General features: G+C 46.2%; 1 protein-coding gene across 6 annotated transcripts in view; it reads right to left on the bottom strand.

Annotated features, from left to right (window-relative positions):
* Positions 1–2,868: 2,868 nt before the first annotated feature.
* MTA3 (metastasis associated 1 family member 3) overlaps positions 2,869–18,017 on the bottom strand; it is a 134,844-nt gene continuing 119,695 nt past the window's right edge. For 2 of the 6 annotated variants that reach the window (XM_016142237.2, XM_016142238.2), the window contains exons 16-17: positions 16,042–16,188; positions 11,196–12,500 (exon numbers count right to left, since the gene is read on the bottom strand). In XM_016142237.2, coding sequence (XP_015997723.1) covers positions 12,436–12,500; positions 16,042–16,188 — 212 coding nt within the window. In that variant the 3' untranslated portion in view covers positions 11,196–12,435. Of the gene's footprint in view, positions 8,829–11,195; positions 12,501–16,041; positions 16,189–18,017 lie in introns of those variants that run through there. The other 4 variants (XR_001596572.2, XM_016142241.2, XM_016142239.2 and 1 more) reach the window with 4 other exon arrangements.

Genomic DNA, 18,017 nt, shown 5'->3' with positions numbered 1-18,017 from the left:
CTCCTTCTGAAAATGCAAGCCTGTCTCAACTGTTCTAATAATTGTCTTTGGGTCCATCCAGGCCTGGCATCAGCAGCGTTCCAAGTGGGTGCCCCAAGATGAAAGGAAACTGAGGACAGAGAGGGGAAGCTGTCCAGGGCACTATCCTTCCACCTTGCTCCTGGAGACCTGAAGTGTCCCTTAAAGGCAGAGCGCTTTGCTAGGTGAGGTCCTCAGAAAAAGGTGGCCCACCGGGATCCCGGGGAGGCCTTTCTCTGCTCCCCTCTGGCTCTCAGTTCCCCTTCTGCAATCCCAAAGTCCTGCCCAAGGCACCCAAGGCCCTGCCCTACTCTCCCCTGGGACAGCTTGGGGATCTCCAGCCTTGGAGGTTACCACCTCCACACATTCCTGGCTCAGCCAGGCCCAACCCCCACCCCCACGGCTTTCCTCAGCCCCAAGTGCACTTCCTTGGCCCTGGAACCTGTGGTGGCAGCTATATTAACAGGACGGGACCCCAGGGGAGAGCAGGGGCCTCGGGGCCGCCAGATCTGGCTCACAGCTCTCCCCCAACACTATCCGCCCCTTTCTGTTCTGTTCATTATGCCTGTGATTAGTGTCTGAGACCATCTGGGCTAACTCATCCATTGGCCCGGGTCCCCCAGGCAAAGGTTGTGTACCTGGCATGAATTAGGATTTTGACGTTTTTGGGGGGAGTAATGGTTGGCCCTAATGTCCACAGGAGAAGTCACAGGGCGAGGCATAGCATTCAAGGTTCCCAAAGGGCTACTTAGAGGTCACTAAAGCCCCAAACATGCACCTGCTGAACCCCATGTGTCTGCAGCCCTGACCCCCTCAGGAAACGAACATCTCCTTTCAACACTCAAGCCCGTCCTACTGCGGGAGACAGAAGGGGCTAGAACTGGTTCTCTACTCATCACCCCAAACACAAGCCTCTAGGCCTCTGGTCTGCGGTCTGATGATGAGAATCAAATCCTCTCTCTTCAATTTCTTTAGGAGTTTTAATCTACTCAATCCAAACTTCTCATATCATGGACAGGGATGCTCTCCATCTGTTAAAAGTCCTCAAGAGTATGATTTTAAGATGTCAAAGATGACCAGTTTTGCATTTTGATCAGTTAACTGGTAACACTGTGGACAGACGGGTGAGAGAGTGAGGGAGAATGGGAGATGACCAGAGTGGGAAATAACCTGTATTCCAAGCAACGGCCTAAATAAAGGCAGTGGCAGAGAACGTGAGGGGGCAGACAGAGAGGCACAGGCCAGGCGAAGATGAGAGGTGACTGTGGATGATGGGTAGATGGTGACATATTGAGGATATAGGCGGCAGATCAGGTTGGTAGGAGCGGATAAAGAGTTCAGACAAGCTGGAAGGGCTTGGAGGTAAACAGGTACAACAGCGCACTTTGGGCCGAAGAAAGGACTTTAGAATCTTCCTATTACTAATTGGGAGCTTATGGGAATGGGTGGGTCACCAGGGGAGAGAGTGAAGAGGACTAAGAATCATCCTTTTAAAAATCCCCACATGTAAGAAACACATAAAGGAAGACCCAGTGAAATGCCCAGAAGAAACCTTTAATATGAAGAAAACCAGGAATGTAGCAATAAAAAGAGCATAAAAGGAGTCAATGCAATCTCTTTGCTGAAGAGACTGCCCATTATAAAGTACAAAATAGAGCCACCTTTTATGAGGGTAAAAGCCAAACATAAAATACCCAGACAGGCTTCAAAGTGCCTCATGCAAGAATAAAGCATTTTCAAAATTCCTAATTGCAAGCTGAAGAAAGTTGATCTGAAAACTACAGTGTGTGTCTGCCACGGTCTGGTCTTAGATTTAAACCTGGATTGTCTAGTACTATAAAGACAAGCTTTTCAAGAAGTGATAGACGATCATTTGTGAAAAATTTAGTAACATGCAAAGCATGTTCTGTATTGGTTACAGATTCATAGATATGTATTAATTATATAAGATCATGCATGGGGATGATAAACACCAGATTAAAGAGAATGCTTGCTTCTGAGATGGAGGAACAGGAGAGAGGGCTGTACAGGAGACTACCACTATATCTAAAATTATCTTTGCAAGAAAAAGCTGAAAAAATAACTATGAGCAGTATCCGAATGCTACTTAGCATAGCTCTGGGTAGAGAATAAAGGGGTCAGTGCCATGAACCAAGAAAAGTAATATGACAACAGCTTCAAGTGCTCAAGAAATGGAATGACTAAAAATAGTACTGGATTTGGCAATTAGGAGGTCACTAATGCCTTTATTGACAGCAATTTCAGTGAGTGGCGGGGGCGGGAGGAGGGCTAGAATGGAAGCCATAAAGTACTATAATGGGTTGAGGAATTAATGAGATTTGAAGCAATGGAGACAAACTCATCTCTCTCAACGAATGTGCCAGCAAAGGGAGATAGACAATAGCCTCAGGTGAATCTAAATCAAGAGCCCACTGTGGTAGTTTGATTGCTCTGTTGTTTTGTTGACTGGATGGAGAAATTTAGTGGTAGGAGGAGAAGGGAGAGAAGGTGAAGATGAGGGAGTAAGGGAGAGAATGATCAAGGAGCAATAATAACACTCTGTCCCAGGCCCTGTGAGGTAGATACTATTATCCCATCTTATAGATGAAAAAAACTGAGGCACAGAGAAGTTAAATAACTTGCCTACGTTCATACAGCTAGCAAGGAGTAGTCTGGTCTGAGTCAGGGCATTTCTACTACAAGGCCCTCGGAGGGGTGGAGGTCAGGGAAGGAATGGGTTCACCATGAGGGGGCCTGAGGGTCCTCTAGAGGCCAAGGGGTGTCTTTGTGGGCTGGTGGGAGGCACTATTACATGCAGTCAGTCTTGGGGTGAGGGGAAGGTAGGTGAAGGGCGCCTTAGAAAGCTCTGCTCTCAGGGGGTGTGGGCTTAGGGAGTGACAAACAATTGGAACAGCTAGTTCTGGGAGTCAGAAAACAAGCTTCCGAAGAACATATAAAAGAGCCAAATAACAAAACGAGCAGCCCAAAACTACCCGGCGAGTGAGGCACCCACAGCTCTGGGGACGGGACAGTCCCTGCAGGTTACATGCCTTCCTCCAGCCACCCACTGCAGTCCAGGAGCGAGATCAGCTAAGGGAAACCTTAGCTAGAAGAAACTCCTTAGGAAATTTGACCATAAAAACCTAGTCCTGGTTGGTATGCCTTGGGGGGCAGGACATGGGACACTCTGAGCTCCACAGATGAGCTGCCAGAAAGAGGAAAATATTCAAGTCAGGATAAAAAGTTGTAATAAAAAGACACCAGGAACTGTGGGGCATCTGAAGGATTTCGTGGAGATGGGGCTGCTGTGTTCTACCTTGGAGAATCCCTCTGCTTCTACGAAACCCTCCAGTCCAGCCCGACTGAGCTCTTGATCCCAGAACTCCAAGTACCAACACAGCCTTAGTTATCTTTTCTGCTCACATGTGTGTATCTTGCTTCTCCAGTGAAACTCTTGAAAGAAACTCGGTCTCTCCCTCTCCCTCTTCTTCTTAGTCTCTCACAAATCTCAGCAAACAAGGGTCCCAACGCAGGCATACTTCACAGCGTGGGCTGGAGGGGTCCCACATGAGCCTGCAGAAGCCCCAGACCAGCAACCGAGGCAGAGTTTACACTGAAGTCAAACAGGTTTGAACCAATAAAATGCAACAGAGAATAATGTCTGCTGTGCAGGCTTCAGCATTCAGGGCCTGGGCAAGGGGAATGCCAGGCGTTTGGATCAGGCTCCCTTTACCTTTTAAGTTAACTCAGACATCTTTGCTTCTGACTTTCAGGCCTGAGGAGCACGGTGAGAAGAGGGTGCTGGGCTTCCATCTGTGGACCGTGCAGCTCCTGTGTCCACTCCGTTGGCACAGGCCTCCTCTCACACCGCGCACAGCACACTCCCTCAGCTCACCCTCCAAGAGGCCCGGCACATGGCCCACGACCAGCACTGGGCAGAGCAGTGCGAAGTGGTTGATGGGGAAATGTCTACCTGTTGCTCCTTTTACTCTTACCTCCAGGACCAGGGGACACAAGGTCAAAGGCCACCTACCAAGGTGACCTGGCTTCACAAAGCCTCCATGTCCTCAGGATGTAGCTTAAGAGACAGCAGAAGAAAATGCAGACCCTGGGAAGGGCATCTGAGGGTCTTGGTGTGGCTGGGGGGACGTCAGACTAACAGGCCTGGCCAGTAATAACTCTCCGAGGCCCATGCAGGGGTATGTGGGACCTGATGCTGAGGGCTGGGGTGGAGATGTGCCAAGGTGTGCCAAGCCACTGTCCCAGCAAAAGGACAGCATAAAACCAGGCATAATGTCCAGAAATTTATTGGAAACACGATACAAATTGATTAGTAGATGTCATCTACTTACAGACAAACAGTCCACACTGTAATATCACACTCTGCATTATCCTGGGAAAACATTCATGACCGCTGGTGCGTGGTCTGGGTCAGTGTTCTCTGGCAGAGAAAACCAGAGACTGGGGGCAGAGGAATGGGCAGGGGCAGACAGAAAACTGGGACACAGCTCTCCCGAGGGGCCTGGTGAGGTGGGGTAGCTAAATGGATAAATTCCCCCAAAGGAAAACAGGGGCAACTGTTAAGAATAAAGGCTTTCTCCCTCCCTCTCAAAAGCACTTTCCCCTCTAGGCAGAGTGAGAGAATCCACAAAAGCCCAGGGGACAGCCCCTCCCTCTCCCCTCACTAGTGGCTTAGCACAGCCGAAGCATGAACCTCGGGCTTGGACGTGACACAGAGGAGACCAAGGGCATGCATGCCCTGGCCTGCTACCCTCAGCCCCGCTCCTTCCCTCCCCTGCTTTGCTGAGTGGCGGGGGGCTGACCGCTGAGGTGTCCCCCGCCCCAGGTCAGCTGGCTTCCAGCTGGGTTTAGCTAACAAGAGGCAGAAATCTGGAAGGCACATGGAAGGGAGAAGCCAGGCCACTTCTCCTCCTCTCTACCTGGGGGATCGTTTCTGGCAGGGACCATGCCTCCTCACCAGACAGGCCCTCTGTGGTCCCAGGTTCCCTCCAGTGTCCCTGTGCTCCTGATTCTAGTCACACGGCCTCTCCGCTGCGTCCCGCCAGCCTTCCTGCTCTTGCTCTCCATCTCTGGGTGGACCCCTGCTCCTTTGTTTGGCCTCTCCGCTTTTCTTGTTTCTGCGCTACACAGTGATCTGGAGTACAACCCCTCTATTTTAAATACTTACGGTGGCTTCTGTTTTCCTGGTTGGGTGCTGACTGATAGAAACTGGGCCGTGGGAAAGATGGACTTTTAAGAGACATGCTAAAAAACCAGTCTGCTGTCCTCTTTTCCATCACCTCTAGGAAATTGGGGGTTGGGGAGAGGGGCAATGATGCAGAAGGAGACAGAAGACGACTTGCAGGGTTTCTGGGTCCTCATCCAAGGGAACACAGACCAGGCTCAGTGCAGCACTCGCTGGGCATGTCGAGTGTGGGCCATGAAGACAGACTCTGTATGCCCACCACACAAGCTTACTGCACAACAGTGACATACCACTGACATGCACAATGGCGACACTGTGGCCCCAGAAAGAGGGTGGCTGGGAAGCCCTCTCAGCACCAAGAGCTCGGACTGGCAAAGGCAAATGTTAGAGGCTCCTTGGCGTGTCCTTCCTCCATCCCCTGGAGTGTCCACTCGGAATGCTGGGGGACTTCCCAGAGGTAAAGGGAGAGCGTAAGATCTTAGTCAACATCCTCCTCATAGGAGGCTGGCGATGCAGAACCAGGAGCTCTTACAAGGTGGAGGAAGAGCTTTCTTGGTACATGGGACTCAAAATGAGCTGCACTTGTCCCAAAGCTAGATGTGACCTGGAACTGGGGTGGGCTTCCCTACTCTGCCTTCAGACCTGGCCTGGCCCCAGCCTCCAAATCTCCTGGGTCCTCTCTCAATGAGCAGAGAGAATGAAGCTGGCAGCAGAGTAACTGCTGACAGGCAAGTTACTGTTTCTCTAGTCGACAGTCACCATTTCGTGTGGGTTAGGAGAGGAAAGGAGAAGAGTGAGGGAACCGTTCCACCTTCTACATCCATGTGCGACAATAAATCCAGGGCAGGGGCACAGAGAGACAGCGATCCCAGTCTCTTTCTTTCGAGAAGCATACAGCACGTGGCACGTAATGTGGACAGCCAGCTACCTCCTCTCCCTGGGTCTTTTCTGAGGGGCTGCTTTGTGGGGAACCCTGAAGGCAATGTCTGCCACCTCTTCCCAGCTCACTGAGTACCTCTGACACGGGCCCACCCTTGGGGCCCCAAGCCAAGACCCAGGATAGCTCCAAGAGCTGGCAGTGGTGAGACCATCCCCAGGTCACCTCCACAAAAGCCTAAGACGAGAACCGACTCCTCCTCAGAAGAGAAGCCACGAAGACTGCAAAACCGCAAATGTGAAAGGTGGCTCGAGCCCCGAGGATCGCCTTCAGCCAGCAACGTCGCATTCTCTGTGCTGAGCTGGACCCAGCTCTGACGATCTGGACACCTAGAGTGTCATCGCCATTTTCATGGCACCTCACTCTGCCTGGGGATGGGACGGGAGGGAGGTCAGGGGGAGGGGTAACTCAATTGTAGCCACTCTGTTCTGCAACCACCTGGCTGTTTAGGGTACATACGATCAGCCATCCGGCTACCTCCCAGCCGCAGATCCCAGGGACGGCTGGGAGGCCAAACTCTAGTTGTCTTTCACGGTGCTGTGACCCTGTGCTCTGCAGCCTGCATGGCAAGGGAGCGGCCAGACTCATGTGTGCTAGGGTAGCCAATGGGGCGCTAAGTTATTCCTGTCCCTGCGGCTGTGTGTATGAAGCCACAGAGCAGCTGGCCTATGATGCCAGCAAGGGCTGGCGCTGAGAGCAGACAGGAAGAGCCCAAGCCGGTGGAAACCGGATTGCAGGCAGGTCTCCGGGGGCCTAGGCACATGAAAGGTTTGGGCCGAAAGGGCGGGGGCTCATGGCATCCTACTCATAGACTCACCTGCAGACACAGCTCTGTCACTTCACCCTCCTAGGCCAAATAGATTCCGTCTGCTTGAAATAAACCTGGGTGATCTATGACTTGCTGAAGGACCAACCCAGATGCAGTCCCTTATCAGCTGGTCTGGCTGTAAGGGAACAGGACAGTATGCAAATGGCTTGTCACAGTGATACACATGCTTGGCTCAGTTTAAACACCACTCCTGTGCGAGGCATCGAGGACCAAGCAGATCAGAGTAGAACACTAGTCTCTCTTCAACGACAAGATACAGACGATATGAAGAGCTGGCAGGCTTACCAATCACAGTTTTCTTATCATTTGTCAGAACCTCAGGTCATTCTGTTCCTTGGAGGGGCAGAGGAGGAGGGTCAAATAGAGAATGCAGGGGGTAAAGAGGAAAATCACCCCATTAAAAAAAAATAAGTATGAAGCCTATTGAAAAAAAAAGCCAGTGACAATAAGAGCAAGGACAGCGGGGAAATACTGTGAGCTGCATAAACACGGGCACATGTGTTAGGGACAATCCATTCAGAAAGATGCCATGTCCTTCCTGTACACACTCATACAGCTTAGGACAGAGCTGACGCATGCAGGGCAGCAGGGGCTCTGAGCGCTCAGCTGCTGCACGGCCCCGGGAGGCACTGTGCCCAGGGGGCGCAGCGCTGGAGAAGGAAGGAGGTGGGGCGGTTCCCTTGACCCCTCATTTCTTGGGCAGGTCCCGCTGGGACAGCGAGGTCTCTGAGAGGAAAGCGAGGTGGCACAGATTCACACATGGAGACTCAGCTTTTGGGACCTGCACTCCTACAGTTTCTTCCGCTGCCCCATCCAGTCTCCATGGGGCGCACATGGGGGTCTCCCGTTGAAATGGACTGGGGATGGGGCTGCCTCCTTCTCAGGCATGGCCGTGAACATCAGCAGGACAGTGTAGCAAGTCTTGGATTATAGGATGAAACAGGGATAGCTCAGTCTGACACGCAGCATGTGAGTTCTGGAAAAGGAAAGAAACGGGGTCAAAGTTAGACGAGCTCCACAGTGGAGGCAAGGTGAGAGGAAGGATGGAGTTAGCCCTCCCACCACCACCATCACAACCTTCGAGGAAAAGAGTTGGGCATGAACTGAAATAGAAGTTCACAATATAGTTAAAGGCTGAACCAATGGAAAGTTTAATTAAGGCCAAGAAAATAGTGAACGATACTGGAGTATCCTAAAAGCTGGGTTTTGGATGGGTGGATTCAGTCATCACTGGCAAGGGGCTACAGCACACCTGCTGAGTACTCATATATTTATCAAAATGACATCATGGAACTTCTGTGGCCACATGCTAAGGAACGGAGAACACCACTGGCTGGAGGGGGCGCAGCCTGATCTGAGGTAACCATAATTAATCATCATGATATGGGCACTCAGACGCTCGGAGCACAGTTTTTTGAGGAGGGGAAAGAGCCTCACACCCACGATGTCACGGTGTTCCTTACTCCCCCTCCCTCCTCTCCTCCCAAAGACCTTCAACCTTCCTGTCCCAGAGCTGGGCACCTTTAGATTCTCAGCGAAAACGAGTGAATGAAAAAGCAGAAGTAGCTGCAAACCATATATATCATCACCACCTGGTATTACGCGGTAGGTTGTGAAAGCGTTGGCTGGTTATTAAGAAAGTGGCTGGGAGGGAAGTGGGGGTTGTTTCCTGAGATGGAATCAGATGGTCCAAGGCAGTACTCAGATATTCTCTCCCACCATGCACGCCACTCTGCGACCAAGAGAAGACACAGGGACGCTCACCTTCACAGCCTCCCGCCATCCTGAGGAAGGTCTGCAGGATGGAGCAGAGCTGCGCCTTCACTTCATGAGCCTTTCTAGAATAGGGGAGATATATATACACAGCCTAGTATTTGATAGGGCTCAGCAAATATGTGTTAAATTTAAAAAAAAAAAAAAAACCAACAACACATAATTAGTTTAGGACTCAGGCTAAACTTTGTTTTATAGAGCCTACTGTAGGTTATGTAATAGCCTTATTTAACTTTAACCAGAATCTTATGTGGGTGAGAAAGGTGAGAAAGTCAAGGTCACACAGCAAATAAATTGAGGAGTCAGGATTTGAACTCAGATCTTCTTAATTCAGGTCAGTTTTTCCTACTACACCAAGCTGTCCATTCTCCATCCAGCCCAGTACGAATATACTGTCCTCTTTAGTGTGTAAATTAAGGATTATATATGTGTCATTATCTCTCAGAAGCCTCTCTTTTTGTAGGGATAGGAGATGGCTCCTGTCATTCGTTTGTCCAAACCCCTATGGAATTAAGCCATCTGCCAGAAGAGCTGCTTGTAATAATCTCTCAAGTGTCTGATCTGCCATGGTAAATTGTGCTTTCTTCTATTACTGCTAAATTCACCTGCTCCAGTTTCAAAGCAACCCTCTCCCCACAGTAGTTCAGGATCTGATGTCCTGGTTCATACGTACCTTCACACTGGCCATAGTTTTAGGTGAGGAGATATGCCAGCTCTTTGCATTCTGGGCTGAAGAATCCCAGTGCTCAGGGGGATGCTTAAATCAATTGGTTTCTGGGGTGCTCTTTACTTCCCTGCGGCATCAAGATCTAATACCTATGTCCCAGTGGCTTGCTCAGACATTTGTGCCTGTTCTTTTGATGGATGAGTTGAACCTCTTACAAAGAAGAGTGTTTCTCAGGGACCCAGTCACCTCCCTCTGTGGTTTCTTCCCTTTCCTTTCCCAAGCATCTATACCTCTGCCAAAAAACGTAGGACCCAGCTCTCAAGATAGAGGTTCACTTCCTTTCTCAGAGGTTCTCTACATGTCACTGGGAATGGAGGTACATAGAAACAGGCTGGTTAAAAAGGTTTCCTGTAATGGCCCTTTCAGGTAAATAGAGACACTTTTGAAGAGGCCGGAACTGAGGACCCTTGACTAACTACCATGGACTTTTGTCACTCTTCTAAGATTTCCATACTATTGAGAGGATCTCAAGTCTAGACCTCTTACAGACTCAGATGCTAGTGTTTTCCTCAGGGGCAGGAAAGAAGTATTCTCTAGGAGAAACTCTGATATTAGTAAACCCAGTGGTCCCAGAGTGGCCAGTTTGGCATCCTACCAGAATATACCCAAACATCACGTTGCGGCTTACTCATACCTAATGCACTTGGGTCTGTCTTCCTCTATAACCCCCACCCCAAGTCTTCACAGAGTGAGAGAACATCTATTGCCTTCAGATCATACTTCAATAATCCTTAAAGTCTCTAGATAGTTAAGGTGTTCTAATTGCTTCACTTTCAGTAAACCCTGGGGCCATAATGATCCATTACACTGAAGAAAACAACAACAACAACAACAACCACCAAGAAAAGTTGAAGGTACCTTTATATATTTAACCAGGTCATTACACTACACCTTTAGATAAGGAGACCAGAAATGAGTCTAGGGGCCCTTGATGTTCTTCCATAAACAATGTTTTAGAAGATGCAAAAAAAATTGTAATCTTTGGAAATGGCATAAAAATTCTGACAGAAGGCAGCCTAGGCTGAAGCATGCCTAGGAGTGCCATCAGCTGTTGCTGGCAGTCTATTTTTACTGGGATTTGCAAAGACGGCAGATGCACTCCCAGAGCTCTCTCACTGGTACAATGACCCTCACCACTACCCCATCTCCCAGGGTTGGGATGCAAGCAGTTGGTTACTGCTGAATCACTGATTTCAGAAATAAGTCATCAAAAGGACAGTCTTCACACTCCAGATCATAATATTTTACTTAGAGGCATCCACATTAGATACCCTCTACATGGGAGACACAGAGAAATGATATTATCCAATGCAGAAAACAAATAAGAAAAATAACTAGATTTACTGTGTACTCACATACTCCAGGGGGAAATAAGCCAGAGGAGAGCAGATTAAAAAGAAGCTTATTGTAAAATTCATCAATTTCCTTGGCTCAGATGCCCTAACACTGGTCTGTATCACCACACAACAGAAGTTGTTCTCAAGAATCCGCACTAATGGAGACACAGCAGGCAGTAGTCAGTCACCCTGTCTCAGAGCAGTGGAATAAAAGATCCATTGACTGACCAAAACTCAAGCATCCGACACTAGGGGGCAACCCAGGGCGTCTTAGGGGTTCAGGAGAGAATGAGAGATGTTTGTACAGCTCACCTGCATCTCTCTTGAGTTTTTTTTTTTTTTTTTTTTTTTTTTTTAAATCAGCCTTCACTCTGAAAATGATTCTGCTGTCTCAGGATCATGATGTCCCGCCCTCTTCTGCTTGTAGGGTCTCTAAATACAAGGGCCTGCAGGAAGCTAAATGAGCCCTCTCTGTAAACATACTTTCTGGTCTTCAATACTCTATATAACTTAATCAAAGATAATTTCACTTTATAGCTACTAAGCCCTTCTAATGTGCAATCATTTACCTTCGAGCAAACTCATGATTCATTTTTTGAGAATCATATTCTTAGGTAAGAAATCAATGTAGTTATAAGGAAAGGATTGACATTTTATGTATATACAATTCACATATGACTACAAAAACTTTGGTTGATATCTTAAAAGTTTTCAGAATGAAACATTAATAATAGCTCTACTTTAAAGGAGAGGATGGAGTCTTAACACTTAGTGAACATCTACTATAAGTTAGTCAATGCTAGGAACAGCATATAACTTAACTTAAACACATTCACCTGTAGGTGATTCTGTGAACTTCCTCTTCTTTCTTTTTTCTCCCCTCCTGACACTAGAATAGCTCCTATCCCCTAAGTTCCAGAAAAAGGATGGGGCATACTATGAGCAGAGAAATGAAGGTGATGGCTTTGATTACAAAATGATGGTTTGTACTTCATAGTCTGACCAAAAATACCCACTACAGTCCTCTCCATATTTATAAGCACATATCCATCTTCTATACATAGAAAACACAAACATCTTACAGGTACATGCTGCACTTAACACACAGATCTAGGTCCTTATTTGTCCAGTGGATACAACACGATTTGAAGTTTAAATCTCATCTCTACTATTTACTAATAGTGTGACTTTGGGCAAATCCCTTAATCTCTCGGAGTTGTATTCATTTTTTTTTTTCCTTATAAAATGCAGGTTTTAACACTTAGCTCATAAAATGTTTAGAACATCAAGTCATATAAAGTAGGTAAAGAGTTTTTAATCATTATAACAACTCCATTAAGGCAAATAAAATCTGTGCTTTACAGAGGGAAAAAGCAGGTTTAAAGAAACCAAGTGATTCATCCAAGGCCACAAAGGAAACAATCAGAGACGTTAGCAATTAATCCCATCCAACTTCAAACACTCAGATGTCTTTTTTTTCCCATGGCACAGACAAATTCCATCTCCCCTGCTGCCCTGTCTTCTGGGCTCTCAGACATGGAAAGACTTTCTAGGAATGGCTCATCCATCCCTGACCTCAGGGCCTTCTCTACTCACAGATACTGAGAGTTAGCCAAGTAGGCCAAGCGTAGTAGGTACTTGGTTTGCTGGTGATAAAAATGTCATCAAAGCATCTGTAAGTCAGAAAAAGAGGAGACAAGATTTAGAAAGCACCACTATTGCATGTGGCACTTGACAGGGCCAGCAGCCTGAGGGGAGAGACCGAACTGTGGGGGGACTACAGACGGAACTGTAGGTAGGTCTAAATTTTGAAACTTCGCTCTTCCTATCATTACTGACCCCAAATGATGAAACTTCCCTACGTGCAGATTCTTGTCATCACACTCACTCTAAGTCCCATTAGGGTTGTCACAGAGGTCCATGTGTGGCCTGGTGCCGTGGGTGACGGGGAACAGAGCACGCAGAGTGCTGGCTCCCAGCCACCAATCACACCAGAGCCTTCAAAGGGCCAGGGCCAGGTGGAAGACAGTGACTTTCAGAAAGACAGTAAGAAGCTGTCCATTGTTTTTTTAAAATGTCAACGAAAATCCTTTCTGTGGGCAGAAATCCAGACACTCTTCTCATCGCCAAGAACTTCCACTTAAAGAAGACAGAGGGCAAGTGACAACGGCAAGCCACTGAGAAGGGGACAGGAAGCCCTGAGGCTGGGAGACCTGCGCATTTCAGCACATTTCATTTTTTCCCCCCAGTTAAATTAGTTCTGGCCATCAACATGCTGTTTAGTGTGCTCATCTGTCTAACATGCTGATAATTACGTGGAAATGTTAATTGATTGTATTATTGAATAACACAAGGAAAGTCTTTCCCATGAGTTTGTATCTATCAATTCTGGTATATGGCGGCATTTATCCCATGAAAACTCACTATTAGCCTGACATTTTTTCTGGTATTTTGAGTTCACCTTGGGAATTCAGGTTAGTCAGGATCCTATATACCCCCTATCTGTCCCCTCAAAATAAGAAAACAGACCCATTATCCCAAGCAAAATGTCCACGGTGAATACAAAAATGAGGACATTTTCCAAAATGTGTTTCTCTGCTATACTCCTCTCTCTCAGCTCCACATCCGTCCATCTAAGCTCAGCTTTATGATATTGGGGTTGGAATTCAAAGAACACATTTCTCTTTAGCTATCAGCCTCCCTGTTACACCAACAGGGGCTGCTAGAGGGAGCCTGCAAGGCTGGAGGACGGAGAAGGGACTTGCTTCTTCCTGTTCTGGTCAGCATGACCAAATGGCAGCGATAGTTTGTTCCAGTTCCCAGCTTTACTTTACATTCCCAGAACCAGCCTCCTCACATCTCCTGAGAGAGTCCAGGGCCAACAGAACAGCGGCTTCTCCTCAGGGATCCATTCCAGCTCCTCAGGGCTATTCTTGAACTTCTAGCTTGTGAGGACCTCAACTTCTACCTTCTGCTCTCCCAACCCAAGGGATGGTGGCTGCTTTCTGTGCCATCTCCACTACCCCCATGTTCCTCATTTACCTATTCTGTCCTCCTATATCTGTCATATTGATTTCCTTTTTTAGCTGTTAAAATAATGTCTACTTTAGTGTCTACTTTGCCCATCTAATACAGTGCAGTTGAGAGCCACCACTTAGTTTATAACGGCAGTTAAAAGAGCAGACTCTGAAATCAGTCACATCTGAATGGGAATCCACATCCATTTATGTGGTACCTGATGACTTCGGAAATATTAATTCACCTCTCTAGGTTTAATTTTTCTTAATCACTAATTTATTTGATTAACGTTTATTGAGCATCTACTAAGATCCAGGCCAGGCACTGTGCTAGGCAGTAGAGATATAATATTATGCAAAACAGTTAAATTTCTTGACCACCTAGAACCTTCTTTCATGTGACTCAAATAGATAACACAGGTAAGGCACATGTCATCAATTTTCCTCTCTATATCATAACCAGAGAGCACAGACAAATATGGGTCTTGAAGAAAAAAGTGTTTCAACAGCTAGATCTCTTCAGAAAATGAAATGAGTATCTTTTCCTCGACAAGGCTGAAGGTCTCAGTCAACATAATGCCAGGGATTCACTGTATGCCCTGTCTATTCTTCCTGTTCCGGGCAGAGAAGCAATGACCTTGTAGCAGGATTCGTTTAGGAAAAAAAAGGACAAACAGGCCTGGAGAGAGAACACTACCAGGTAGCTTTTTTTTTTTTTTTTTTTTTTTTTAAAGAACTTCTAATTGGACAGGCATCTGTGATACCAGGAAGGAGCAACAGGAGTTGCTATGCGGAACTGGGACCCAGAATGGCCATGGCCATGGGTGAGAGTGGGAAAAGATACTTGAAAGCTGCTATTCCGATATCAGTTATAAGTCTTTTTACCATAAAGAATATATATCTTAAGTGAGCCAGAACTTACTTTTTGCTTTCTGCGGTAGGACTATAAACCTAGAGAGGCCAGGGAGGTGATGAGATGGAAAAGAAAGATTCATGAGTCCATTTAAGCCTGAATCCAGAGGCCCCAGGCTGTGGGCAAAGAAAAGCTGGAAAGAAATCCAATCTCCGTGTTTTGACACAACCCTTCCTTGGCCTTCTGCTGTCTAGACATCAGCCATATTGTAACAAGGATAGCCAAAGTTCTCAGTTGCAAGGGGGCAATGTCTGCAAACCTACTGCATAGCTAAATTTTTAAAAGCCCTAACTACACCATATTGATAGTTTATAAATGCAAAATAAACTCCTTACCCTCATTTTTAAATTCATTTTGACATAACTATGGCCATCAAAATTCATACTGGGAAAAAACCACAACCATGGGAAATTATTACTAGAAGGTCTATTTTACATCCTTGCTCTAGGGCCTCATTATAAATAATTTACGGTTGCTGAAAAAATTTAGATTTCTATAGACATGAAAAGCCTGGAGAGAGTTTTATTCATAAATAAATGCCAACATTTAAACAATCAAGATAATTTCAAACACCAGGACTACTGAAATGAATAATATATACTGTCTGGGTGATTTATTATGCTTGTGTTTATAGTCTAAATGGAAATATAATTCAGTTCCACCTGAAGAGCCATTATATATATGGCCAATCCCAAGAGAAGTACTTTGGATAAGAGGCGATAGTTCTGTTTTTCCATTTCAAACTAATTATTATTTCTGTATTTAGGACATCACCCAGGCAATTCCTTTCATGACTTGTGGAACCCTTGAGCAATTAAAAAAAATTTATAAGGTGAAAGAAGTAGGGGACAAATGCCAAATTCAAAATGATCCACGGAATGCTGAAGAACCCCCAGAGAGCACTGCTGTCTCAGACAGAAGGCGAAATAATCCCTTCTGCTCAGGAAAACATAAATGAGCAGTGAGTGTGCATCACAGCAAGAACATTATTACCCAGCAGAGGCAACCTGCCGCAGACTTCATCTCCAAACAAGCCTCCTAAGAGGAAAAGTGAGCGAAAAGGTGCCTCCTGAAGAGATGGAGCAATATCGCCCAGCAAACGTCTTCAATGTGGCACATGGCTGTCTTCCTTCTTATCCCCCTTACCGCACGTTTAGTTCAATCAGGGAGTGGAAGAACCTGTTTGTTATACATTCTTGGACTTGGCATATGACGTCCTGGCAGGTGAGGGCAGAGGGGCCCTGGTCTATCAAAAGAGCCCCTGGAATTCCTGGGCTTACATACCATCCAGGCCATTGTGATGACTGTAGTTTCTTTTCCCCAAAATGCTCAGGGATGTGTGGTTCGGGGTGGTTAGCATCCTCTTGGTAGTTGGGGTTTGCAGGCTTGGTGTAGATCGAATTACATTAGGTTTCTTCGAAGGATGGATCTCTGACAGGGGGAAAAAAGGTTTCTCAGCTCAGAACATGGCATTAAAAATCTCTGCATGAACTTCCCCAGCTAATAGACACACATCTTATTTCTTAATGAGCTGAGAGTCAGTTCCTCGTGAGCCAGCCTGTTTTCTCAAGGACTTGCATAATTAATCAGCTTCAAGTGCTGTTACCATGGCTGCTTTACTTATCAAAAGTGAGCTGGTTCTTCCCTGCTAGCTGAGGTCTGAACTTCATGTTGTGAGTACAAGAAGAAGAAAAAAAAACACTATAGAAGATTACTTAACACGAGATTTACTAAGTAAAAATAAGGCACCTGACTTTCAAGATATTCGAAATTCAAAACTTATCTGGGAAGGTAACCTCAGAGAAAACTGCCTCTATGTTCTATCAAACCAGAACTCAGCATGCAGCATGTCTGCTGTGGAAGAGCTTCCTGAAAGACAGGATCCTCCTCTGGCTCTGCAACCAGGGTATAGGACCAGAGTGGATCACTCCTGGCTCAGAACATTTTGATGTAGATGAAATCTGACACCAAACCAAATCTAGGGTCAAGAGGCAGTAGATGAAAAGCTTCAACTGAAGGTAAATCACAAAACCATAATGTGCATGAGGCATACGTGTGTTTGCATGAAGTATGTTGTCGTTAGCCACATAGCCTAGAATTGCTTGTACTTTCTGGACAGAGTAGATGGACAGAAATCGCAATACTGCGGGAATTACATTTATGGACCTCAGCCTATTTATTACTGGGCAATCTCTTCTCCAAAGCTAAACCTGCTCACTGATTCTCAGTCAACCCCCCGTGTGCCAACAATGCATAAGCCAGGATATCAGGTGAGGGCCAGCATATCAGCCTCATTTACTGAAATTTAGGAAGAGCCATTAGGATTGTTAGAATTACTACATCTTGTTCTGGTCAAAATCCTACACTTGCCAACATTTAGGAATGGATCCAGTGACTTTTTTTTTTTTAACATAGCATTAGCCATCTACCAACCTCATTTTTCATTACAACCTCTATACTCTATGCTCCAGCCAGACCAGCCAACCTGCATTCCTTGACATTTTCAGGTCCTTGATTTATTGAAGCCTGTGTTTATCTGGATTTCTTGGCCTCATAAGAGGAAAAATATTCTCTTCCTATTTTTCTATCTGTTCAAATCCTACATAACTTTCAAGGCTGAGATCAAATATTACTTTCTCCACATAGGCTGCTCTAACACTCATCAGAAATAACTATTCCTTCCCCCAAGTGCCCAATGCACATTACCTGTAATTCTTTTATAGGATCCCATCCCCTGTTTAGCTGTCCTGACCTGTGTGCTTTCCCCAGCAGCCTAAGGTTCTTGAAGACAAGGCCTTATTTATCTTGGCATTACCTTATGAATCTTTGGCTCATCTGACTAGGGACAGAGACCAATTTGCCCACGGGAGAATACACAATTACCTGTGGAAATGCTAATATACAAGGTTATATTCTCTTTTTTATGATCAGAAATTTTCCCTTGCAGGTGGGAAGGGGCTTCTAGGATTAGGTCCTGCAAGGGAAGACAGACAACAAACTTCAAGGATTTAACCACCATGACCTAGGTCATACCTATGATAACCATGTGACATTTTCAGGGGCTATCAAAGCAACCCTTTAGCCTCTGAAGAATAAAATAAGAAATAAGGTGGCAGAATAATATCAAAGAGGCAGCTGTGAGCTTCTGACTCCTAGCAGGCTCTGATGAGGACCAAATAATATACCAAGCTCAAGGCTACACTTTGATTTTTAAAAGATTGGATGTTTGAAGTTTGAACGCTTCATAACTGTAAATTCTG

This window comes from Rousettus aegyptiacus, unplaced genomic scaffold (genome assembly GCF_014176215.1).
Source record: "Rousettus aegyptiacus isolate mRouAeg1 unplaced genomic scaffold, mRouAeg1.p scaffold_m13_p_7, whole genome shotgun sequence".
NCBI lineage: Eukaryota > Metazoa > Chordata > Mammalia > Chiroptera > Pteropodidae > Rousettus > Rousettus aegyptiacus.
Note: the sequence above shows the minus strand (reverse complement) of the source record. Positions and strands in the feature narration are given on the sequence as shown.